The sequence below is a fragment of the Daphnia magna genome, linkage group LG9 (genome assembly GCF_020631705.1).
Source record: "Daphnia magna isolate NIES linkage group LG9, ASM2063170v1.1, whole genome shotgun sequence".
Taxonomy (NCBI): domain Eukaryota; kingdom Metazoa; phylum Arthropoda; class Branchiopoda; order Diplostraca; family Daphniidae; genus Daphnia; species Daphnia magna.
In genome coordinates, this window is record NC_059190.1 from 442,112 (window position 1) to 467,921 (window position 25,810).

General features: G+C 43.7%; 1 protein-coding gene and 1 long non-coding RNA gene across 6 annotated transcripts; one reads left to right on the plus strand and one right to left on the minus strand.

Moving 5' to 3' along the window:
• Positions 1–760: 760 nt before the first annotated feature.
• LOC116931255 (T-box transcription factor TBX2b) lies at positions 761–19,380 on the minus strand. Of its 3 annotated transcripts, none has more exons than XM_045178988.1 (7): positions 17,830–19,380; positions 14,736–14,849; positions 14,512–14,665; positions 6,560–6,709; positions 6,396–6,472; positions 4,963–5,312; positions 761–3,981 (listed from the first exon to the last, which is right to left on the minus strand). In XM_045178988.1, exons 1-7 carry the CDS (start codon positions 18,603–18,605, stop codon positions 2,636–2,638), a joined length of 2,967 nt encoding a protein of 988 aa, XP_045034923.1. In that variant the 5' UTR covers positions 18,606–19,380; the 3' UTR covers positions 761–2,635. The 3 variants fall into 3 exon arrangements, with proteins under 3 accessions (XP_045034923.1, XP_045034922.1, XP_032794725.2); XM_045178987.1 differs by having other exon boundaries at positions 4,963–5,315; XM_032938834.2 differs by having other exon boundaries at positions 4,963–5,315; positions 6,560–6,706; positions 17,830–19,379.
• Positions 19,381–19,642: 262 nt separating this feature from the next.
• LOC116933547 lies at positions 19,643–23,034 on the plus strand. Of its 3 annotated transcripts, none has more exons than XR_006651346.1 (3): positions 19,643–20,074; positions 20,140–20,987; positions 21,050–23,034. It is a non-coding gene; the product is annotated as an uncharacterized LOC116933547 (long non-coding RNA). The 3 variants fall into 3 exon arrangements; XR_004400161.2 differs by having other exon boundaries at positions 21,058–23,034; XR_006651345.1 differs by having other exon boundaries at positions 20,140–23,034.
• The last annotated feature ends 2,776 nt before the right edge of the window (positions 23,035–25,810 follow it).

The window sequence follows — 25,810 nt, forward strand, 5'->3', positions numbered from 1 at the left end:
TCTACTCGTCATTTCGTGACACACACACACACACCGTTGCATTACTCCGTTTAAATGGACGTTTACCTCTCTCTCCTGATTTCTGTTTTTTTTTTTCTTTTCTTTTTCTTTGAAATGATGCCGTTGGAGTAGGTTGAGAAAGAAAAAGGGGGGGGATCGATATACACACAACAGATGATATTGATGAGTTGAGCCGGTCGTAAAAAGCAGCGGTGGGTGGCGCTGTGTTCGGCATGGGAGTTTCGATGACTCGGCTCACTGGAACAAAAAAAGAAAAAGAAAATCTTGGGTTGCACAACGGGGGCGATTAGGACTGGAGACTTGAGCCGACGCCGTCGTAACGTGTCGCTCGTAAATCTTAACCCACCCCGCTCATTGTGGCCGACAGAGCCGCAAAAATGACATCCAACTTTCCTTAATGTTTTGTTTCAATGAAAATTGAAATACCTTGTTATTGTGTGATCCGCCTTTAATTGTCAGCTGATCAGACCAGACATGACTGTCATACACGAACATCGTGACCCCCTTTTTCGCTCCGCTTTTCATTCGGTTTTTTTCTTGTTTTTTTAACGGAACTACTGTCGGTTGCGACTAGTTTATACTTCGAAATGAACGAGGATTTGAAACTTTTGTCTTCGCCTTTTCGTTTTCTCGTTAGTTTTTGGGGCCAATTTTCCATTAGCCATCGCTCTCACCCAGACATAACAGTCCTCGATTTCTTTTCCATTGACGATTGAACATGAACGAAAACAATTTTCAGTTTTAACGCACATAACAAAGCTGTATTGCTCAATTACAAAACTGATACTTTGACTTTGTTACACATCGAAAAGGAACCAGGAACCCATATAGATGTATAGTTGTTGTTCTTGTTTTTTTTTTTTCTTTTCTTTTTTTTTTTTGAGTTTAAAATACAAAGAAATTTCAAATGAACAAAAAAAAAAAAACGGAAAACAAACAAACGGAACACGAAAATAATAGATGTCTGTGTGTGTGGCTGCGCGCGCTACGTTTTGTATATAAAGGGCGTGTCATCATATCATCATCCAAACCGTGTTGTACAATAAGTGCAATTCGTCGGCTAAATAACGGCAATAATCATCCATTTGTATAGCGGCTAGGGAGGGATCAGAGAACCAATAGTCGGACAATGAAATTCACACACACACACACACAAAAAATGACCACAAAATTTCAAAAGAATATAAAGGAGGGTCCACGGGATGAATACACGACGAAATTGAACGCACTGAAATGTTGTCACAGGACACGCGCATACCCCTCCCCCACCAAAAAAAAATGTACGCCACTGTCAAACCGCCCCGTGATTTTTTTTAGAATTTTTTTTTTTTAAGTTTTCACCGATTTTCTTTGTGTTTGTTCTCTTCCGCCGGACCTGACGGAACGTACGCAACTTCACGCAGCATACACACGGACTTAATATATATATATATCAACATGTACATTTATTAGATACACAGGAGCAGCACACACACGTACATATATATGTATATATATTCAATATGTATGTGTGTTTTACTAGAACTTTAAGAGAGAGGACAGTTTGCCAAAAATGAGAAGAAGCGCACAAACGGAATCACTCCCAACGTTCGGCCGACAACAACAACAACAACAACAATAAAAATGAAGACTCGAAACGCAAAGAGAACAACCGTATATATAATAGTTTGACATGACATACGTATAGGCCTATATCATAATGATAGCACGCAAATAAAAAAACATACGGACGTGTGTGTAGGAGTCAAGGAAAGAAGAAATGTGTGTGAAAATGTCAAACTCATTGGCACACGAACGGATTTTAGGGGGGGGGATCACATTTGCACAAAATGAATGTCGCTCGTATAGAAAAAAACACTCATCTATACGACCCAAATAAAAACAGCGATGAAAAATTGTGTGTAGACAAATTTTAAATTATGCAAATTATGTTTTCGTACCCGGGTATGTTACTAGACGAGGAGGCAGGTAGGCAGAGCAGTGTGATCGGAGGGAGGTTGTGTGTACGTGTACTTTTCTACAATTTTTCTTTCTCTCTTATTTGAAAATTGCAGCAACAGAAATTCTCAACACACGCACGTGATTACAAGCATACACATGAGAGATGAAACGTCGTGGAATCGGGGAGGGACCAGATGAAAATAATTATTAAGACCACACGTTATTTTTTTTTTCTCTTTGGTTTCGAAGATGTTTCTGTTTTTCTCGCGTGTGTGTGTGTGTGTGTGTGTGTAACCCTAACCAAGAATGATTTGTTCGAAATTCTTTCAACTATTATATTCACATTCATTTAAAATAATAAAAAAAAAGTCCTTGCCAGATGCGCTAGTGGTTTGGAATTGTGCCATTGAAGAAAAGACATGCGCGGAAAAACAAATGTATACATACACACACACAGAGAGAGAGAGAGAGAGGGAGTTGCCATAGAATTCAACAAGATCAAGTTCAATAATAAAACCAAAAAAAATGATGAATGAGGGGAAAAAAGGGAGAGAGATAATATATATATAAACTATAATTATAAAAAATTGTGATGTGACGAGACGATAAAAAAAAATAATAATAATAAATTGGGGGAGTGGATTAAAAAAAAAAAAAAAAAAAAAAAGTCAAACTACTTGGGATCGCAACTGTCGATGGATCCGTTGGATTCAGCACCGGCGGCAATCATCCCCTTGGCCATTTCCAAGCCGTTAATCATTTTCTCCATGTTCTTTAGATCGCTAGCCGATGCGGCGTTGCTGGCTGCGCTGCTCACCGTGCTGGAGACGGACGACGGTGTAGGAGACGGCGACCGGTGATGATGCGGCGGAGGTGATCCTTTAGGACTGGATCCTTTCGGACTGACCGCCTCGAAAGCGGACGAGCCCAACGACAACGCGACGTGCGATTTGTGTCCGGCCGGTGGACTTGTACTACTACTGCTGCCCAGCTGTAAACTGTAGGGAGCGAAACGGTGCTGACCTCTGAGACGTTGGCCGCTCTCTCCTCCTCCGCCAGTGGAAGGAGGCGTCGTCGACAGGGGAGTGGTGACTGCTGGAATCGGCGCCAACGGAAGAGAAGGAGGCTGGGACAAAGGATGGCCGACGCCTGTCGATGGGAGTGACGTTGGAACTTGTCCGGCTGCCGCCGCAGCTCCGGCGTTGGTGGCGGCCGAATGAGCCGCAATGGCAGCCGACAGATTCTGATAGGCGTGCGGATGGAAGAGTTGATGCTGGGCGGCAAGGGCTAACTGGGCGTTCAGCAGCAAATTGTGGCCGGCCATGTGCGCGCCCATGTGCGCAGACGCGGCGGCGGCCGCCAGGCCGGCCATGGCGTGACCAGACGGACCAGACGGACCGTGAGGTCCGTGATTGAGGCCGTGGCCGTGAGCGTGATTGAGGAACTGACTCAGCTGATGCAGAGAAGGACCTCCCGGATACAATCCAGCACCCGGATAGAGGTAGGGTAGCAAATGAGGTGGTGGAGGTAGTGGCGGTCCCAAACTGACCGTGCTCGGATGGACGGACGAGAGCAAACCGCCCGCGCCTCCCGACGAAGCCAACGCCGAATGGATTTGCTGGGCAGCGGCGGCGGCGGCGGCCGCAGCTGCGGCAGCAGCCGAGCCCGGAGACAACATGGAACCCGGTCCTCCGGCAGCGTTGCCACCACTGGCGGCGCCGTGTTGTTGTTGCTGCTGTTGGCCTCCGCCGATCGTGGCTCCGGCCGACGACACTCTTTGATTCAAATGATTTTCTCGATTCCTCTGCATTTGTTGCATCTGTTGCTGGACGAGCAAGTGATGCTGCAGGCTCTGATTGTGGTGCGGATGAAGACTGTTGAGGTGATGGTTGTGTAGTTGATGATGCAAAGACGACGGCTGATGTTGGTGGTGGTGGTCGTTGTTGCCGTCCGAATCCGAATCGCCGTGATGATGCGAAGGCGTACCCGTCCGGCTCAGATCCTCCGACATGCTGGCATCTATTCAAATTATAAATTTTTTTTTTTTAAATAAGAAAAATAGAAAATAGACACAAAAAAACATTTGTTTTTATTTTACCGAGAATAACTTTTTACGATTTTTTGAACAACACTTGATGTTTCCCTATATAGTACTTAAATATATAATACTGTATATATATAGAATGATGGCTTAAAAGGAGGGAGTATTTCCGGTGTGGTTAACGTTCACATTTCTTTTTTTTTTGAAGGAGTAGGAGGGGGAGGAGGGGGAGGAAGGTATCGAAGTCTCGTCCTTAAAGGCCATTCGAAAAGTCTATATAATAAGTTGGCCAGTTATACGTTATTTTCTTCTTTCTTCTTCCATTGTTTGTCTGTTTGTTTTCTTTAATTCTTGGAGCTGTCAACGGACGCAGACCGCAAAGCGGAAACACAATTGCCTCGACGCCGTGGAAAAATGGCCGCATTTTTCTGCGCAAAACGCCAGGAAAAAGGAGGACACGCACGAAACGTGAAAAGTGCCGTCATTTTCCAACAGAGTTTGGCGGCTGTTTCACGACACTTGGAGAATATATGGACAGGTGTGTCTATTAGCTCATTGGCTTGTTTTGCTGCTTCTGTCTACTAGACACGAAATAACGAAAAGGAGGCACACACATGTCGAAAAAGAGAGACACACAGAGAGAGAGAGACTATGTAAAATAGCCGCGAGAGACATTAACAAGTCCGTGTCAATGGCCGGGCAGGGCGACTGTGCCCCCTTTTCACGCTTCATGGGCATTTCACTACTCACTTTTCCCAAGTCGTTTTAAGTTTCTATTTTTTTTTTTTTTCTCTTTTAAGAAGAAGAAAATGGACAAGGTAAATACAATAAAAAATAAAAATCAAAGAGGAGGCCCTCTTTAGGTGTGTGTAGTAAAACGGACGGGGAAGAGAGAGAGAGAGAGAGAGCTAAAAATAAAAAAAAAAAAAAGAATTGAATGGACAAGGTGAGACACTTACCGTCAGAGATGTGAAGGGGAGATGCGCCGTCTCGTCCGTCGCTAGTGCCGACAACGTCCAGCTTCTCATCGTCCAAATCGTGAACGCCATCTTGACTGGAATCGGGAGCCGGGGAGCAAGACATGGACACACCGCCGCCCGTGCCGTGACCGTGAACGCCGCCACCGAGGACGGCAAGGTGATGCGCGTGGTGGTGTCCGTGGTGATGGCCGTGATGGCCGACGTGATGATGTCCGTGCAGACCCGTACTGCCTACACCTACACCTCCGCCACTAGACGAATGATGGTGATGATGCTTGTGCGATGAGGGATCGTCGTGATGCCGTTGAGATGCTGCCAACATGGCCTGCCTGCTGAATCGAATCAAACCGATAAGTTGAGGTTCTAATTTCGTAAATGCCCTCAAGTTATTTGTCTATGTCGGTGTGTAGTCGAGTGTGTAGAAGCTGAGACGACAGACGGTTTTTTTGTTTTATTATTTTTATTGTTTTATGGGTTGCCAGTCGCCTGTCTCAACTTCTCAACGTATGATCAACTTTATCTCTCTTTCCCTACCCCCAATTACCACAATGATGTCTTGGTCTTCCTTTCACCTTTCTCTCCCTCTCACTCGGTGAGCAATTGCTCGTTGGAAGGTTCAAAAGTCCCAACAACAAGCCCCCAGAAGAAGAAACAAAAGATAACAATAAAAACTAGAAAAAAAAAAAAACTAACAGACGAGAACTGTCAAATAGACAGTCGGTTGTGTGTGTGTGTGTGTGTGTGTCTATATAACGAGGTCGCATCTGCTTCTTGTTGGAACCTCATTTGGCCTCTCTCTCTCTCTATATATATATATATATTTGTGTGTGTCGTTCTCTCGGCTAATACGACGGACACACACTGTGAAAATGTGAACATCTGCCCGGGGGTTTTAGAGTAATTAGCCCCGGATCGGATGACAGCTTGCGGTGTGTGCGTGTGTGTGTGTTGGTGGAGAAGTGGTGTGGCAAAGGGTGAATACAGCGAGATTGTCCGACTACTTACTTTACTTACTCTCTGCTCTGTGTGTGTGTGTGTCTCTCTCTCTCCACTGTGTACAAACACAGTAGATAAAGAAAAGGAGAGAATTGTATGCGCTCTTTTTAAGGGGATGGCCTACACCCAGCGGGATACTAAAAACGAGAGGGGCGTTGGGGAGGTTTCGCTGTCTCTGTTAGTGTGTAGGGGACAAGCATAAGCGAGCGTGTGCTCGTTGTTTGCACAACAAATGACGACCATTTCATCGGCTCGTGATCCCTCTAACTGGCGCCAGTGTCAACAAAAGCAAAGAGCCTCTCTCTCGCTCTCTCTCTCTATTATTTGTCAATCTGCTGGACACTGGGGCCCTACCCCGACCAATGTCGTCGCGTTTGGCCAAACAAAACAAAGAAGAAGAAAACCATTAAACTCACTTTTTTTCACGCTTCCCTGCTCCCGTATCGCGGAATCCTTTGGCGAACGGGTTGTTATCGATTTTCAATTGCGTGATCTAGAAAATAAAGAAAAAAGGATGAGTTGATTATCGATGCAAACTGAAAAGCCCTCGACGTGTTGTGTGAGCGTCGACACCTTTTACCTTTTCATTTTGATAAGCCGTGACGGCGATGAATTCCGTCTCCTTGAAGACGTAGGTGCGAAACGTGCTGTAGGGCAACTTGAGGATGTCGTTGGCTCGCACCAGATGAAATCGCGGCTGGTACTTGTGCATCGAATTCAATATCGTCTGCTTTAACACACGAAAAAAGGCAAAACACGACACGAAAAAGGGAAAAAATGATTAATCTGACACTACCCAATTTTTTCTAGTTTCAAGAAATCAATAAAACGATCGTCATCAGCCTTCATTGTCCCCCCCCACAATGACCAAGGGTAGAATTCACTCGATCGTAAATATTTATACGATTTTTTCTCTCTTCGTTATGTTGTCATCTTTCATTTTAGTTTTTTTCTTTTTTGCTTCTGAGTCGTCGGGTGGACGGTTCATTGCGGTTGATTTGTCATTGGTGCGCGTGCGCTCCCCAATTTTTTTTTGCGCATCGTCGACCATCAGATCGGAATCGACGAAGCTTTCCAGACTGATTTGATGTGTTATTTTCCCCGAATGTCAGCAGCGGGAGGGGGAGGTTTGTTCGTCTGTGTGAACCGCAATAACGAAGAGGGAAAAAAAAAAACGGTGGCAAACGACGACCGATTGTTCTCACACGAGAACGGCGTCGCCTTTTGCATCGCCCTGTTTTCACAGACAGGCAGACACAAAGACGAGTCAACAATAAAAAAAAAAAGGGTGGCATGCAACTAGAGTCACGTCGGAGCGACTAAAAAAGAAGAAAAATCAAAGAGAGACGTAGAAACAGCAGCACCTTATATACGCCCCTATACGCTGTCAGACTAGCAAATCCTCAGAGGAGAGACGCGGGTCACAAAAGATGCCGAATTCTATGAGAATTGGTATCCCCTTCATCCATCCAGTGGTAATGGAGAAAGAGCCAACTAGATAGCATCAGCTCTTTAGGAAATTAGCTATTTATACAAATGCACACGCATTCATCCTCCAATAAGGGAGGAGGGGGGAAAAAAATAAGGGTAACAACAATCAACGAGAACCGGAAATGTCTTTTAAATATTATTATACAATTCTTTTGAACTTTTGCCGCGGCGCATCTAATAATGGTAATGCACAATGACGTTTTTAAAATCGATAATTCCTTGAATCTGAATTTTCTCTAGAAAAAACCCATTTTTGTTGTTGCTTAAACTTAAGTGTTTGGCCATTTCAAAAACTAGAAACAATTCTAAAATGGGAAAAAACCAGTTTATTTCCTTTTTGTTTTTGTATTTCCCCCCCCTCAATGTCGAGGGGGGGGGGGAACCTGCTTCTGTTGCCTGTAAGTATATCTATTTCTCACTGTCTCTCTCTCACACTACCTGAGCCCGAGCAAAAGATAAAAAAAAGAAAGAAAAAACGTATAGAAGTGGAGAAATGAGCTGCTCTCCATCGTGGAATGCGTTTCTACGTCTAGCGATATAGACCGAAGATGGTTGTGAGTGTAGGAATGCTGTTCCGAGGAGGAGAGGGGGGCACCATCGTCGGCTACTGGACAGGGGCTAGTACAGCTCCCGATTATGTGCCGCTTGTTTGGACCTTGGACTCTCTCGTCGTTGCCTTCTTCTTTGCCTTAACGATAGATTACAATGGCGGCCCACACTATCCCGACAACAAGGACGGAATGTGTCCATTTTGTGCCTCCTACCAAGTTGCCATCCAGAAATTCTGGAATGAATCAAGATTTTTTTAATTTTTTATCCTGAAACAAACAAAAAAAAAAAAGAGAAAAACGGGAGTCGTTGGAAAACGAACGAGCGCACGTGTGCGCACAGATATATCATCGGGACCCGCAGGTACTTTTATGTTTAGCCGCCTTTCTGTGCGTACTTACACACCTTTGGAATGTAGCTGACAAATTCTGGAGAACATGGAGGCAAAAGAAAAATGTCGAAAGATTTTCATTTTTTTGGCCGAAGAAAAAAAAAATGAAACGGGAAACTGGGCAAAAAAACGTTTCGTGCACGGTAGTCACCAATGACAAATGTTGTCATTCATTACACCACTACCTGAGCTATTGAGTGCGCATTCTTTTTTTTTTTTCAAAAGATTTTGCTACGTGTCTATTTTTTAAGTTTATTCATAGCCACCGCGAAAATAAAAGAATCGATGTGGGCGGTCGTCTGGGATTGAAATTTAAAAATAAAAAAGGGACGCACAGGTACGGTGAAGTAAAAAGAAAGAAAAAAACTATTTTGGTTGTGTTTGTTTTGTTTCTTATCCCGCGGCTACGACCATCTGGTTGCTGCTGGTGGTCGTTTTCTTCTTCGCGTGAAAAACAAAAAAAAACACGGACACCCAATCACAGCCCGCAGGACTCGATGGTGTTTGTATATCAAACACCATCAAGTTCTTTTCGATATTTTTCCGATTTCACCCAACACGAAATTTGAAAAAGAAACGGGAAAAAAAATAATAATAATAGAGCAGCTCGTGCTCGTTTCCCCGTGATTGTAGCGAAAAGCGGAGGGCAGATGACCGCAGGAATAAATTCTAAGGATTTAAAGTGTGTGTGTTGGGTGGGATGATTACGCCCGTCTGCGGGCTATTTGCTCTTCGCCGTGTGATGACTCTTCGTGGATGGAAGAAGGTGTTGGATGTAATAAGATATCGGCCCCGATCAGTGCAGCAACAACAAGAACCAAAAAGAAAACAGGTCTCTCCCCTTTTTTGGGAACGCAACCTCTCAAGAAAGAGAAAAGAAAATCAAAGTGTGGCTTCTAGGACCCATTATTATTATCCACGCCGCAAACGTCGACGAAAGGCGTCATCTATTGTTGTTGCTGTTGTCGAGAAAAGAACGCAGACGAAGAACAAAAGAGCTTTCTTTCAAAGTAAGACGTGTTTAAGTGGCTCCTGCCATCCACGAGAAGAAAAGCCGAAAATATGGAACACATCGTCGGAGGGATGAAACATTTAAAAGGCGTCGGGACCTACAATGGCGGCGTGATTTTTTATGGTTCGATTGGCACCGATGAAGACGAGAAAGAAGAATAAAGTTGATGGCTATAAATCATCAAACAGGTGAGGGAGAGAGTCCGGCCCATTTCCATGCAAATTCTCTTACGCCAACCAACTATTCGGGAACCCACAAGTTTATTTTTCTTGCCCAACGGTGGATGGGGCGGACAGGTTGTAAACTATGTGTTACAGATGAGGTCCCTTTTTTCTTGTTTTTTCTTTTTTATATCAGAGCAATGCCAAAAAATACCAACGGCAGTACACACGCACCGTGCGATTACCACTGAATGTGTGAAATAAAGGAAATGCGAGTCATGCGTTTCGATCAGACCAGGAAAAACAAATGGCTTTTCCTTCTTCTCGGCAGAGACACGAGAAGACTCGCACACAGATCCAGCCAATTTTTATAGCTCCCGCGTGCGGCGGTTTTGTGTATGCCTCGCCGCCCAATCGGCTTCACTCCCCTGACTCGCTTATTATTCGATCGTGCACAGGTAGTTTGTTTTGTTTTTCTTCGACGGCCCGTGCCGTAGAAAAACGAATAAATATACATATACATCATCATCCGGTAAAAAAATATTTAAAAAAAAATCCTCTCTGAAAGAAGAAGAAGAAGAAGAAAAGGTGCAGACAAATTCATTTCCCTCTTGTGGTGTTTGATGTGAAACTTAAAACCTATCGCCTACGGCTGAACCGAGCCCCTGTATACAAGAGTTAGGAAAGATGATAATCATGATAATAATCATATAATGATAGTGTATAATGCACTGTGCGCAAACATACACACTACGGCCGGCCACGTATATGCTCAGCCACACGTCGATTGTTTGGCGCCTGGGTAGGTGTGGCCGGCCCATTCAGGCACACACACACACACACACACACAAAATTTGGTTTTTTTTTGTTTTTTAAATCAACAACGCCTCCTTCCAAGTTTAGATTTTTTAAAAATATTTATTTAAATAAGATGCCTCGTCAGAATTTTGCGTTTGGAAGGGGAAAAAAAGGAAACAATTGATAAGAGGCCCGTTGCTCATCAAGTTTGATGTCTTTGCTTGGAGAAAAAAGGGCCGACCAATTTTCACACATCATTCGAAACTATCACGATTTCGGTTACGGCCCACTGGATTCCCCCCCTTTCCCATCATCACGAAAAGAAGAGAAATCTATTTAGTCAATGAGGAATGCGATGCCTTTCAATGGATAGGCAAAACGGCTAGAGGCCATTTGTTACACCGAACGACTGGCGCCAGCTATTACACACTCTTCTTTAACAACACACAACCCTCATATTATTGTTTTTCTTTTTTTTATTTTAAAAAGGTAGGTGCCTCCATGAGGGTTTTTCTTTGACAGCAGGAAGAAGATTCAATACCCCCATTCAAATATGTTTGCCCCTTTTTTCTTTTATAATTCAAATGTGTTTGGCCAAAAAGATTCGTGAGTGTGGGGGGGCATCGGGTTAAGAAAAACATGGCCCCATTTTGTTGCCAAATCGGGAGTCGCTTTCCTTAAACAAGTCGAATACTCGCACGGAATCGACAATTAGTTTGTATACCTTTTCCAACTGACCAAAAATGCTGAATGATTTCTTGTTTTGATTTCATTTCTTTTTGTTTCTCCCTCATTTTCAGTTTTCTTTTTCTTTTTTTCAATCTAGCAAGTGTTTGTTGCCACGCTATCCCTCCGTCCTTCTTCTTTCTGTCTTTCTATTTCTCGCACGCCCGAGACGCATGCCGCTCGCGGCGTGAGAATATGATAATCGGCCAGCTCGCTCGTTATTCTGTCGCCCTGCCGAAAGGAAACGAACGGTGTAAGATAAAAATGAAGGGGAAGAAAAAAAAGACGAGACTTTGTGAGTGTGTCTAGATGTTTTGGTTAGGTGGGCAAACAACAGTCTATAGGCATTTGCAACAGTGAACACATTTCACGCCGACAGAAAATGTGCGTTTTTTTTTATAGCTCTCTTTCGGGAATTTTTTTTTTTTCCCGAGTCCCGATGCGTGTTAGTGTCGGATGAGCCGAAATGATGGAGTGTATAAATATAGCTACTCTCTGTTTTCAATAGATGCAGCAGCAGCCAGTAAAACAACAACTCTATTATACGAACGGCGACCCGAAAGAAGAGTCTTAATGAATTCAAAAAGAGGCGCCAGAAAACAAAAAACGAATGAGAAGATTGTGCGTTTGGCTGCCGTTTTTTTTATTTATTTTTGCTTATAAATGACAGGCAAAATCAGCTGACCGTAGTGGGGAAAAAAAAAAGATTATTTTTATTTCCTCGCAACAAGAATTCGGGTGTCGGTTAAAGTGTTTCAAGAATATTTTCGAACCTATCCATATTTTTTTGTTAATTTTCCACTGCGGTAGACGCACAAGAAAACCCGACAAGGATATCGAATCCTTTTTCTTTCATCAACAACTCGCGTCTCCTTCCTTTTTTCTGTTAGTCTCTCAGCTCGTCTTTTAGTTCCCCTCTTTATCGCACACTTTTCAGGCTTCTATACGCTATACGTTACAATCTATTACGATAGACGGCCAAGGTTCTCAGTTTTATATAACAAGAGCAGCAGCCATTCATCTCTTTTTTTTTGGGGGGGTTGATGATGAGGAGGACCGCCCCTCTGCGACAGGCACACACACACAAAAAAACTAAACTTTTTTTTTCGAAAGAGGGGAATGCAACGAGGCCAATAAGTTGAGCGACAGGAAGAGGGTCGGACGCCGTTTCATGTTTTCACGGCATCCCTATCGCACCGTATAATTTCACCTTTCGTGATGATTTTTCGAGAAAAACGAATCAACTTCCTCTCGTTATCATCTTTGAAGCTGAAAAAAAAAAAACGTGTGTCAACTACGTAGAAGTGGAAAGACCACATCCAACACAATTTTTTTTGTTTTGTTTCAGGCTTGGTTTTTAATTGAAACGAGAATAGAAAAGAAGGGACTAGGTGGGATTTTTCTTTTAAAGTAAAATGAGCTCCAAAAGAGAAAAAAAAAGATAATTGGAAGCAGTTTTTTTGTGTGTGATGTTATAACCTGTCCAGTTTGTGTGCAAAGCAAATAAGAGATTTCTCAATAAGCTTGTGTGTGCGTCTTATATAGTATATACACCGACATCGTAAAACTCTCCACACGGGCCCCGCCAGCCTAAACAAATAGAACATAAACCATCCATCTATCCATCGGAAGGGCCAAGAAAAGAAGGGAATCCGTGGTGGTATATATATATATACATGCATATGGTATGAGGAAAGGGGGGGGATTGCTAAGCAGAAGCAAAAGGGCAGAGAGAGAGAGAGAGCTTGGGGCTTTTTTTCGCTGTTGGATGGCAGCTGATTTTCAATCGACTTGATTGTTTTCCATCACGAATAAGGGCGGGACCCAGAGAGAAAACCAACTCGACCGAAAAGGGTCCCAACAGCGCGCAACCAGCTTGAAATCAATCGGCACCCTCGTAAAGAATCCCCCAAGTTTCCCTTGGCCAGCGCTCTCTTGTGGCCGTGAATAAATTATGCCATATAACCCCAAAAACGCTAATAAGGCCCAGAGATTTTTTTTTTTTTTTTAGATTTATGAATAATGGGGGGGGAGCATCGATTAAGAATTCAGCCAAAAAAGTGAAAAGTCTACCCAAAAAAAAAAAAATGGGAGAGAGAAAAAACCCCTTTTTTGGATGGCCGTTAAGATGCTCGTAAATCAGACAAACATTTTTCAGGCGAGGTTCAAACTTTCTTGTTTGTTTTATTCCTTTTTCTTTTAAGGAGACGAAGAAGAAGAAAAAAACTGTTGATCAAACAAGAAGAAGAAAAAAACGCAGTGTGTACCGCAGGGAGAAAGAAACCCAGAGAAAACCATAGGGGGTAGGTGCCAAAGTGCCGAGACCCCCTCATTCCGTGAATGCAAACGTGGTGGCGCGCGAAGGGTTTCGACTTTCCGACACTCCGTCACTCTTTTTTTCCATCATCCAACTAAAAAGAAAAGTTTTGTTTTTTGTTGCCCTATACCTGTCCTTCTCCTCTGTGTGTGTGTGTGTGTGTTTTTCATGATTTCCCCACAGAATATAGATATACGTACCTATAAAAAGGGCATGTCGCTCCGACGACCAACGAAAATATTCAAAACCCTGACCGACTAGACAGAACTTGAAAATAAAACAGCCAACGTCTAGCGAAAAAGAAAAAAAGTTCGCCCAGGTGCTTATTCTTTTTCGTAATAAACGTCAAGAGTTGGGCAGTTCTCGATGACATTTGATTCCCAACGCACACCACCGTTGCTTAAAAATTCTTTTAAAATGATGGCCAAAATGTCGATACGCATCTAACAACGAAACCGTGTGTCTTCCTATCTGTATAACACGACTTAAAATTTAAAGGGGAAAAAAAAAGGAACGACAGTTGTTGAAACTAAAAAAAAAAAAACTACGTGCTGTTAACTCGATTCATCATCATTTTCACAGTCAAAACAGCCCGGACACCCACACCCATTGAGAAAGAGGTGAGTGGTGTCGGTGGGCGTCGGTGGGAGAGAAAAACGTCCACAGAGAGAAAGGGGGGGAAAGAAAAGGGAGGGAATGTGTGGAGAGACACCCACAAAGTCCCACAAGGCGTTCAGGGGCAGGCAGGCATCACACAAAATGGCCGGTAATTACAGGTGTGTGTGTGTGTGTGTGTACAGACGCGCCACAGGGTAACTTTATGGGTGATGATGTCTCTATTGTACAAGAATAACTTTTGTCTGAGGGGTAGCGGAGACAAGTCAACTTTCCGTGTGTGCGCTATGCAAAGTGAGGAAAACGCAGGTGGTAGACAACAAGAATTTTTGTTGGGAGAATAAATTGCGTCTAATGATGACACGGTTCTGCGGTCTAGGGCGGAAGTTGTTCATAAACAATGACAACCATTTCACGAGACCCGCCAAAATGTTTGAAGAAGAAGAAAACAAATTCAAGATGTGACACTTACGAAGCCGTGCTTGTCCGAGATGTTGTTGGTCAATTTCAGTTTGTGGAAGGAAACGACTTTTTGCATCCATTGCTCGCCCGTTGCTGGACTGTCGGGATGGATGTACATTCGCTTGGGCATTTCGGGATCGGCTTTGCCGGCCACCATCCAACGACTACAACAGACAAATTGATCGAGGTGAATTTCGAGATAAATCTCTCGCCCAAACGCGAGAAAGAACAAACCTGTTGTGGAATTTGTATCGGTAGTCGTCTGCGGCCACAATGTCCAGCAACAGAATGTACTTGGATTTCGGATCGAGTCCAGACACGCGGAATTTCATTTGCGGAAACATTTGCCTAGATGTACAACACACAAAAAAGGAAATTATTATTATACAGCCACCAATTTTCATGGGAATGAAATCGAATTTCGATAATAGAACAGCATCGAGACTCTTTTGTTGCGCCCAGACTGATGATCCTCGTAATCCCTTTGGTGCTCCATCTTTTAACCTCCCCTCCTCATTTTTGTCAAAGCTACTCGAAAAATCAGGCAAGCAGACTACCTATCCCGTTCGAGTGGCTAAACAGAGGGGAACACACACATTTGGTCCGTTATTGTGCACACCGACGACGGTGAAAAACATGTCAAAGCGCGCGTTTGTTCGCCTATTGCCACGGAACAAGAGGGGGGCCCACCTTCAATGGGGAGACGAAAAAGACGCTGCACACGAAAGAGAGACATCGCAACGGTGGCATTAGACAATAAAGAAGCGCGCAGTTGTATCTACAAGCCAGGTAGTACATAACAACAAATGTTTAAACCTCTCCAGTCGTATTTAGACGTGTGTGTATAAAGAGAGAAGAGCTTTCATCTATTCTACGGCTGATAACAAATAGAAGAAGAGTATCTCATCTCATTCAATAAATGTCTCGCGGCTGTCTCATCGCATCTCCTTCCGGTCTGTCGGGTTTGCTGCTTCTTTTTCTCTCTGTGTGTGTGTGTGTGTGGGTTTTTGTGTGTTGTTTGAATAGCCGCGCCGCCGCCTTCATCCAGTCGACTGTGTTATGTGTGCGTAGGTATAAGGTTTCTTGTGGCGGCGGCGGCACCTCTTTTGTTTCCGATTTTTCTTTTTTAGTCTCCCCTTTTTTGCGAGTCGAATTGTTTGAATGTGACGGAACTGAAAATCGGCCAATCATCAACGTCTCAGCGAAAATGAACGAACACGCTGGCACCGCAAAAATGAACGACAGACGGGCCTAAAACATTTTATTTTCCAACAAAACTCTGCTCTCTCTCGGTTCATTATGCCTCATTAGCCATGCAGATGGTTTTGGAGCCACAAGAGAAAAATGTTTTCCGAAAAAAAAACAGTTGGAATGGGCAGAGAAACCCGAAAAAGAAAACGTGCGCAGCGCCTCTTTTCACACCGTTGACCAGACACACAGGCCCTGACTTTATACGAACGTTCTTCTCCCGGCTATTATTTCGACGTGTCTAACAAGCTCACGACCCCTTGCTTGGACGGCATAACCGTCTTATGTGTGTGTCGCTTTGTTTCCGTTAAGCTTAGCGCGGCTCAATTTCCTTTGATTTCCCATCTCAAATTTAAAAACAAAGAAAACAAATGTATTTCACGAACGATTTATCAATGATCGATCACGATGCCAAAGACCCGAATACGTTGCGGTTTAAAAAAATGAAAACCTCAATTGTTCAAAGAAAACGTACAATCAAATATTGATTTAGAGTATGTGGTCGGTGATTTGCAGCAAGAGCGGCGCAATTTTCGATGGTTTTGTGCCACGAGACAAGAAACATGGAATCTGATAACACCGCAATGATTTATTTTATTAAGTTTTTTTTCATTTACAACAAGCCTTTTTCGTGTCTGAGAAAAAAACAAAACAGGAGAAGATCCTGACCGGCGTGAATCGCGCGTGCGCCGACATCCACCCCACCCCCCGTGGATATTTTTCTTACGCGAGGCGGACACGACAGTCCACCTCACAACAGCAAAAATATGATTTTCTCAGTTACAAAAATACGACGACAGTTTCTTTTTCTTCCTGTTTTATTCGTCCATTCAATCAAAATGGTTTTAAGTACGAAAAAAAAAGAGATTTTTCATTGATAAAAATAAAATTTAAAAATCATCTTTTTCGTGAATCATCCGAGTGTGTTTAGACCCGTCATGGGCCATGTCCACAAATTTTATTATGAAATGTTTTCGACTCTCTGACGATGTAGAAAAATCCGTAAAAGATTCCCCCCCTAAAAAAAGATTAACTTGGCAATGACTTGGCGAAAAAATACAGTCAGATCTTTTATCACATCGTCTATTTTCTCTACATCGTTTTGTTTCTTCTCTGTGTCCAATATTTACCGAAAAATAAAAAAGCCTACCTGACTAGGGCATCTGGCTACTTAAACGTATGTATCGAGTACATACGGGGCTGAAGGAAAACCCTCAATGGCGCCAGTCTTGGCCGTACACAACTTTTTCTTAGTGAAAACACACCCACTGGACATTGAGACACCAGTGCCTCTCCCCTACACATCTGATTGCCCTGGTCCTCTTTTAATATTTTCATAGATATACGGCGACGATGTTAGTATTTATACCTACACCTACACCCAAAGAAAAAAAAAAAGTCTATACTTATATCGAGCAAAAGACGAGAGAGAGTCAGAAGGGACGAGGGGATAGTCTTTACTGCACCCCCTCATGTCACTACTACTAGACGCTCTGTATAGGCCTAATTTCTTTTCTCCCTTGGTTTCTTCCTGCGACCGATCCACCAGAGGCCTTCCGAGCTGTCGCGACTCGGAAGAAAAAAAGGAGGGTCGGCTGGCGCCAGTCGCCATTTTTTTCTTTTCCCTAAACATTATATGATATACAATATTTTTTTTTTTCCACAGAGGGTGGGTTTCAATGTACACACATTCGATTCTCAGAGAAATTGATCTATTTCAAGAAATGATTTAACTTTTGGAAGGGGCATGACTCGTTGACCTATCGATGAAATTATTGGATAGAAAATAACTCGTTTTGTTTTTTTTAGAGAAGGGGAAGACAATCCCGTCGGGAGTGTTAAGAGAGCAGGAAATCCTCCCAATTTTCACCCCGCGTTCGTTTCGTGCCGACTCCTCCTCCTCAACACTTATCTCCCCGTTTTCCGATGTAAAACATACAAGTACACGATAGCAGGTCGTACACACAAACATCGAGGAATCTCTAGCAATGCTCGACACTGATACGTTCGACACTACATCGAAAAATCGAAATTTGGATATCAAATAAAAAATTATTCCCAATTTTCGGGTACAATTTACCTGCCAGATTTGGTGATGACCATTTCGGTGCCCAGTCCGTGAAACTTTTCCCACAAATCTTTCGATTCGAGGCTGACTTTGGGATCGTCGGTAACACCGTCGTCTTCCACCGCCGGCAAAGTGCGCAGCGGTCGAAGATGTTGGGCGGCGGCAGCAGCGGCTGCAGCCGCCGAGGCGAGCACGTCTTCGGCCGTCGTGTAAGGATGTGGGAAACGGACCGAGGCCGGATGGGCGGCTAAAAGGGACGACGTTGCCGCATTGTAGGCCGACAATTGAGCCATGCTAACGCTAACCGGATTGGGAATTGAAGACGGGCCTATAGCTCCCGATCCAGCGGGAGAACTGGACGCCACAGCAGCCGATGACGATGAAGAATTAGCGCTATTATTGTTGTTGTTGTTTGAACCGACAGCCGACGGGGGCGAATGAGCTCGCATCGCGGCGTGAGCAGCCGCAGCTGCGGCCAAGGCGGCCACGGCTGCTGATTGAACGGAATTGCTGGAAGGAGGTGAGGTGAGTGCGTTGTTTCGATCGGCACTATTAAACTGGTGATGCTGTTGTTGAGACGCCGTCAACAGAGAACTGACGCTAAAATCGGAAGGTCGACCACTAGTGCCACCACTACCGCCGCTGCTTCCATTGCCTGCACTGCCGCCAGTCGTCTGATGCGAAAGGTGATGATGATGATGCTGTTGTTGCTGCAACAGGAACGGATGGAAAGCCATCTCGGATTGCGAGAACAGCTGATTGACTTGCTCGCCCTGTTCGAAACGCATTTGGAGCGCGAGGCTATGCAGCGTGCTGCTTTTCGCCTTCTTCTTTTGGGTCGCAATAGTCACGGCAGTTGATCGATCCTACACAATTTTTTTTTTATTTTTACTCAAGACACCACTTTTCGCAAAACACACACACACGAAAAATTGAGCACTTTTTTTGGGGGGGGGGTAAAATCACCAGCACTTTTTTTATTTTTTGAAGACTAAAAAATTCAATTCGTGAGAAAACAGTTCACTAGTTCACGATGCACCTCCAATCACTTAATGGCACTACCACCAAATTGTAGAGAACTCTAAAAAGATAGCCGCCTAGGATCAACGTTTGCTCGCCACGAGGCAAACCTTTCAGTCAATGTACAAGTCAACCGACGACAAACCCATTCTTGAAATCGATAGAAAAATGTCTCAACACACAAAAAAAAAGAAAACTGTCGTTGAGTGAAAAGGTTTTTGTTACGACTTTGTGTAAAACGTGTGTAAAGGAAAACGGAACGTGTTGTTTAATGAACACTGGTGTACGCGAGCAGCTAGCTCCACCACCATCAGAACAGCAACTGAGCTAGAGGCCAGCCCAACCAGCCAAGAGAGAGGCAGGCAAGGAGGTAGGGTGGGAGGTGGAAGGTGTTGACTGTGTGGTGTGTGATGGTTGGTGATGGGCATCAGCACCCGACGGGAGAAAATAGGAGGAGAAGGAGGTGTGCAGAGGACAGAGAAGGAGGAAGGGTGTTGGATGTCCACACGGCCGTGAAGCACCACGAAGTGAAGCCCGGGCGCGCCGAAGCCGACACTAGCGCCGACACCGCTTTGGCGAAGGCTTTAATGTTGTACCAACGGAGATTGGTCGACCCATCGTGGCCACATCCAATCGCCTTCGTCCTCTTTTCGTCTTTCGCCACCTCCCCTCCCACCCACCTACAAAAAACACCTCCTCTTTTCTTCTTCTTTTATTTCCTACCCAACACCACCCACCGAAACTGAGGGGTGGCAAAAAATAAATAAAAACAAAAAATATATAATAAAAGACTCTAGTCCGGCAACGTTGTTGGAAACAGCACCAAAGTGTCCGCCGTGTGTGTGCGTGTGTGGGAGGCAAACGAAAATGGACGACGCTTCCAGTGTACTGGGTGGGCGATGGCGGGAGGAGCGTCACATAGAAAAAGAGGGGGGAAAAAATGGCCGAAAAAATAAAAATCAGGAGGAATTGAACGGCGGGGTGCTCAAATTCACGCACGACAAGCGCACCACCTTTTTATTTCCAAGCACAGCGTGAACTTGGTTATCGAACTTTTATTTGCTGTAATTTTTGTTTTCTCTTGGTTTTCAAGAACGCCGCAGTTCTCCACTCATGAAGCCGCGTGAATAACAAGACAACTCAAGTGACCTTGAATATTTTTCAAAAACTATTCGTCATCCTCTTTTTTTTTTGCATTCTAGGACGACCTTGAACGATTTAGAGATGCAACTTGAAGGTGGGGTGATAAAAAAAGTATTTTTCTTTTCTAAATTATTCAGTATTCAAATGTTTTGCTCCTAGTTTCGCGCCGAAATGTTTTGTTCCTAGTTTCGCGCCATGCGCTTCGCACAACAGCAGCGGTAGCAGAAAATGAAGATCGCGGCACGGATGGGCTGAAGGGCCGCGTGTTCGCGCGACGACGACCATCAACGACTGGCCAAGACCGCCAGGCGCCGCTGCTAGTCACAAGCAGGGTGGTTCGAGCGGACACGGACGAACAGAAACAGGCGTCTATGTGTCATCACATAGCGGCGGCGTTGGCGATGGAGTGTCGTGTGACTTGCAGACGCCTCCCCTCCTCCTTTTTTTTTCCTTTTTTCTTTTTCGGTCATCCCATCGTGTCGACCAATAGGTTCCATAGTTGCCACATTTAGAGGCGGAGTCTGGGGCGGAGCCTTTTATTTTCTCGGACCTTTGGTGCAGTCCCCTGAATCTAGTCGACACTCTACCGAGAGAGGGCCAGACAGACGGACCGGATGCGAGCTGGCTACTTGTAAGACCCCAATCGTGGCGCTAATTCACTCTCGCCTTCTTCGCAGCGATTACTCCATTCGTCCGAAAAATAATTGATCTATCGCACATCAACGAAAAGATCATTTATTACTGCTGTTGACTGATGATGTCCCTCCACCATCTACGAAAATACGGAGGGCCCGTTTGTGTGTGCGTTTCGAGTAGAAAGACGTCGGCATTACACGATTCGGACTCTATGTGAAGATGAACTGCTCATCGTAGAGTGCCAGGCCTCGTTCCACACAAAAAACACTGGCAATGTATAATCATTCAACGTATTGCGCTCACGCGTGCCAGGATCCCCTCTCGTTGTATGGAATAATAATCACTTGACACTATTGCCGTTTTTCCGAAAAGTATTAGTCACACTTTTTCAAAAACGTTGTGTGTATATTTTAAAAATCTATTTTGCCTCGAGATGTCTAGAGATTTTCAGTAGAGACGTAATCGAGCGGTCAATTTGGGCCCTGCCCACGGGTTCGCGTATTGATCCAGTCTCCCCCGTCCATCCAGCAGACGCATACACACACCCAGACTGGATAGAGTGGCAGGCCTTTATTCTTGTCTAAAAGAGACAGACCAATCTCTCTAAGATAAACACACAGACGGACTGATGTTTCATTTTTCATGTTGCTATTTATTTTCACGTCAATCATAAATATAGATGGCGGTGATACATGAAGGCAGAGTTACATCATGTCCACGCACGAAAGGACTTGAAGACGAACGGCACAGTTAATGTTGTTTCGTCACTGACACGAATCGATGATGAGCCTACCGTACCCTCTTTTCTTTCTGTGCGTGCATACACACCCACCCCACAATATGGAATGAATTCGCAATCAATGACCCTAAACATCGCCGCCAGGCACAATTCGATTGGAAAGGTTCGATCGATACAGATTAGCAGTTTCTTGTTTGATCCACCCATGCACGAAACGCGAATATGATGTAATCCAGCTCCACTGTTTAGACTATTAGGTCGACTAAAACAAGGTCGTCGTAATTCTAATTAATCAAAATAGTACACACTTTGGCTTTACTCGGATTTTTTTGGCCGCAGGCGGCACACGTGGCCTTCTATATCGCACACACACAATAAATACGAAAGTGGCTCATCACGAGAAACGCCGGCCATCGTTTTCCGGACATTTGACGACATTAACGACTGGGAGAAAACATAAAAAAAAAAAAAATAAATACATCAATGTGTGTGTGTGTGTAGTATTTTTAGGTTTGTTAGTGTTCCTTCTCAACCCCCCTCATTTAAAAAAAAAAGCCCTCCTTCAACATTGTCGCTATATACTTTGTATATGTGTGTGGGGCTGCACACAGTCAAACGAAATATTACGACGATAGCTGTAAGGGCGGGGGGGACTGAGGGGGTAGGAGAAAGTCTTTTTTTCTTTTTCCCCATTAGTTCATACCGGAAACGGTGCTGCGCCGATGGGTGCATACATACATAGCTTTTGCAGCATGCAGCTATAGCAAGGCATTAGCATTTGAATAGCGACACGAGTATATCAGACACACAGAACGACTGGCATCAGCCGATAGAGACACACATACGCCAAGCAAATGGCGTGATGGCTTCTTTTTCTTTATTTCGTAAGAGCCATCAGCAAGACACAAATAACCATCAGAGCCGACACATCCGACGGACACGAGAAGAGAACGAAAAATTAGCATCAATATAATATTAGAATTTCCTATGTGTGTGTGTGTGTGTGTGGCTCTTCCGTGTCTGTATGACTTCCGTCCGGTAATGCACAGGCGACGACGCAGCAGAAAGCCGACGCCTTTCATCTCGGACCATTTGGTGTAGATATTATGCAACGTATATTTATATTCTTTCAATAGATTTCGGAATTGTATGGAACATTATCGTATAGAGTATTAGATGGGCAGCAACGCTCTTCATTTTTGTTTTGGTTTAACTCGTTCCCACACAGGGTAAACGAAATCAAAGATCATTCGACATGAAAAAGTCATTTGGCCTCTTCCATAACTTTGAGATCCGATCAGCGCCGGATTAGACAGGCTCATCATCATTTGATTTCATTAGTATGACGACGAAAGTCCCCCCCAGTAAAGTTTTCGAGGTTTTCTTTTACCAGAAAATGATTTTCAGGGGGGAAAACTTCGTTACATTTGAAATGCCAATCATCACTCGTATTGAACAGATGGTCTCGACGCCGTTGCCAAGTTTCCACCTTTTGTTTTTCCCGTTCCACCATCTTGTCTCTCCTTTTTTTGTTTGGTTTTTTAAATTCTTGATCGAAAAAGAAAAGAAAAAAAGATGAACATTTATCGTCGAAGGGAGGAAAGGGTTGATGTTGGGGGTCCTCTCACTCCCACATTTCTTGATATCTATCTAATGTAATAAATCGATACCTGTCTTTATTGTTTGTTGATGTTTTTTTTCCTACCCCCTCCTTTTCAGTTTATCCATCAGTGGTGGCGGCCTATCCCCCTTTTAGTCAAATAGATAAAAAGCCAAAGGTGGAAATCTAGGAAAAAGAGAGAGAGAGAGAAACGAATAACAAACATTTCCTTCTTGTTTCTCTCTCTTCCTCTTCACCGTTATTTGCTGCTTCGTTTTGCGTGCATATATACCTCCCCTGCTGGCTACAAGACATTTCCATGAGAAAAATCATTTCGTCCTTGCGCTGTGTGTGTGTGTCTGTTCGAGGGTGGTCGCATCAATTGAAAGCCAGCTGATGATACGCTTCCCAAAAATATGCATCAACGTCTCATTATTGTCGCATTGATACACATGCACAAGCATGCGAGACGCATAGACAATACGAGGTGGTATATAGCAAGACCCACCATATCATCAACAGCAAATACACACAGAGATTAATCCGATTGGTGGGGGTATACCTCTTATCTTTCCGTAGTAGTAGTAGTAGTATAGGATACAGTCAATAGGCTTATGTGTGCGCTATATATGTTTAAGTTTATATAGTAGCAGTGGGGAAAGAAAGGGGGGCAGGGATTGCAACTATCGGCAAATCGCTACTGAAGGCGCCGATCTCTTGCATTTCTTCTTCTTCTTATAATGGAAGGGCTATAGTTTGAAAGAAGAAAAAAAAAATATTTTGAATAATCGGAAATGTGTGTGTGTGGCCTTTATTTAACCTGCGGCAAGTCTCTTAATATAAGGCAGAGATGCAGTAGCGTAAAAGGTCGAATACTTTTGTGTTTGGTTTCGCTCATTTCCCATAGAGATAAGCATCGGAGAAGATGCTTTTCAGCGTTGCTCGGCCAACATGTCGTCCTCTACAGAGTGGAAACATGAAACGGAATCAAATTCTTTCTTGGCTCTTGTATATTTCTCGAAGAAGAAGAAGAAAAAACTATATCTACCTGGCCAAAACTCTATGGTACTGATTTCCTTTAGCTGCTGCTGATGCGTATGGACCCCGTGTGTGTGTCGATTGGGCCTCGACGAAAGGTGAACCCGAGCGGCCAAGGATTTACGACCTGCTGGCAGACGAGCAAGAGTCATGAATTCTTTTTAATGAGACACTCGTCTCGCACGTCTTTTCTTCCCTTTTGTTTTGTTTTTATGTGCATGGTCGCATCCATGTATAGGGGACCTCGCTATATATTTTACATGGGCTCATCACTTTTGCCTCAACACAAAATTCAGCCCCCCTCAACTATAGTGGAGGAAGGGGGGAAACAAAAAAAGAAAAAGTCCAGACACCCAGTTTTTTTGGGCACACGGAGAATCGAGTTGTGATGCAACAGCTATCCACCAGGTGAGCAATCGATTGAACGTGCCAATCGTTGACCTTCTTCTACATAGAAAAAGGAACCAAAAAAATTCACAATTCGATGCATAAATGGCCTTTTAATGTGTCTGTGTATGTGGATTATTTATTGATATGTAGACCTTTCCGGCCTAGATAGAGTGTCTTGGACTGTGGGGGGAAAAAGGAAAGGCCCAGCACAACGAATTTCCTAGACTGCCCCTCCTTCTCGAAGAAGAAGAAAAGAGACAGTCTTATCACATCTCGGCATCGCTCTCTTCTTTCATTCCCTTCTTCTACACTTTTAGCCTCTTTCTGTTTTCGCGAAAAGAAAAGAAAAATAAACATACAGTAGATAAAATACTTGTATAAATGCTCTTATGTAAATGTCTATGAGGGTTTCTGTATAGTGCGGCAAAATGAAGCTGCTCTTTAAAAGAAATAAAGTGTATCAGCCAAAAAGTGGGAGGGATCATTGGTGAAATGAAAGAGGAAAAGGAGGAGATTTTCTTGAGAGTGTGTCCGGCCACTTCAACAAATCTATGCACGGCAGTATAATATAAGTAAAAGTTCTATATAAGCGCAAACACAAGAGAGCGTATATACTATACAACACACACACGCAAAAAGCAGGCCTCTATTATATAACCATTCAAGTTTTTTAGTTGGATATCTACAACAATACATCGTTTCGATGAAAATAATGCGATTGTCTGTGAATTGCATTTCTTTTTTCGAAATGTATACATGCAGACAGCATTGAAAAAGAAGAAAAAAAAAAGGGACATGTTCAATGGCATCCTGTGTGCATCACCAAAGAACCGCGTCCGTCTATTTATATACAACATGGTTGATAATGGTCGAGTTTTTGAGGCCTTGCTCCTATAGAAAATGATGGGGATATGCTCGTCTCTCTCTGACTGGCATGTCCTACTGATTTATTCACATCAAAGAAGACGGCGACGAGAGTTTATAGCCGCCGTCCAGCACATCGCATGTGTATATCTATCAACTTTGTAGACACACACCGCAGCAGCCATCAGAATAGGATATACACACACAGAAGAGCGAATGTATAATTTGCTAATCGGATTATCCGGCGATTTTCATCCCCGTTCCCGCGGTCTCCGCCGCTCTCCGCTTTTACTTCCCCTTTTTGGGTGTGTGTGTTCCGTTCTCCTCCGTTCTCCACTTCTTTCGACTCGTGTTCGACATGACGGACCTTTCTCACCATTTCCTTTAAAAATAATAAAAAAATAAAACATATAAATAAATCTAACAAACCAAACAATCAGCTGACGGTGTCTTAATAATTAAAAGATACCAGTTTATGGGGGGTTATATGTGTACATTTTGGAGATGATTGTTTTCATTTGATGCAACTGCCCTTGTGATTTTTTTCTCAGCAATCCCTTTTC

Bases quoted from the DNA above. Each gene is read 5' to 3' on its own strand.
- LOC116931255 (XM_045178987.1), bottom strand. From the start codon at position 18,605: ATGCGTTTCGAACAGGGCGAGCAAGTCAATCAGCTGTTCTCGCAATCC. The intron at 6,473-6,559 runs GTAAAAGGTGTC...TTTATTTTCTAG, and splicing joins CGGCTTATCAAAATGAAAAG to ATCACGCAATTGAAAATCGA. The intron at 3,982-4,962 runs GTAAGTGTCTCA...TAATTTGAATAG, and splicing joins TCCCCTTCACATCTCTGACG to ATGCCAGCATGTCGGAGGAT.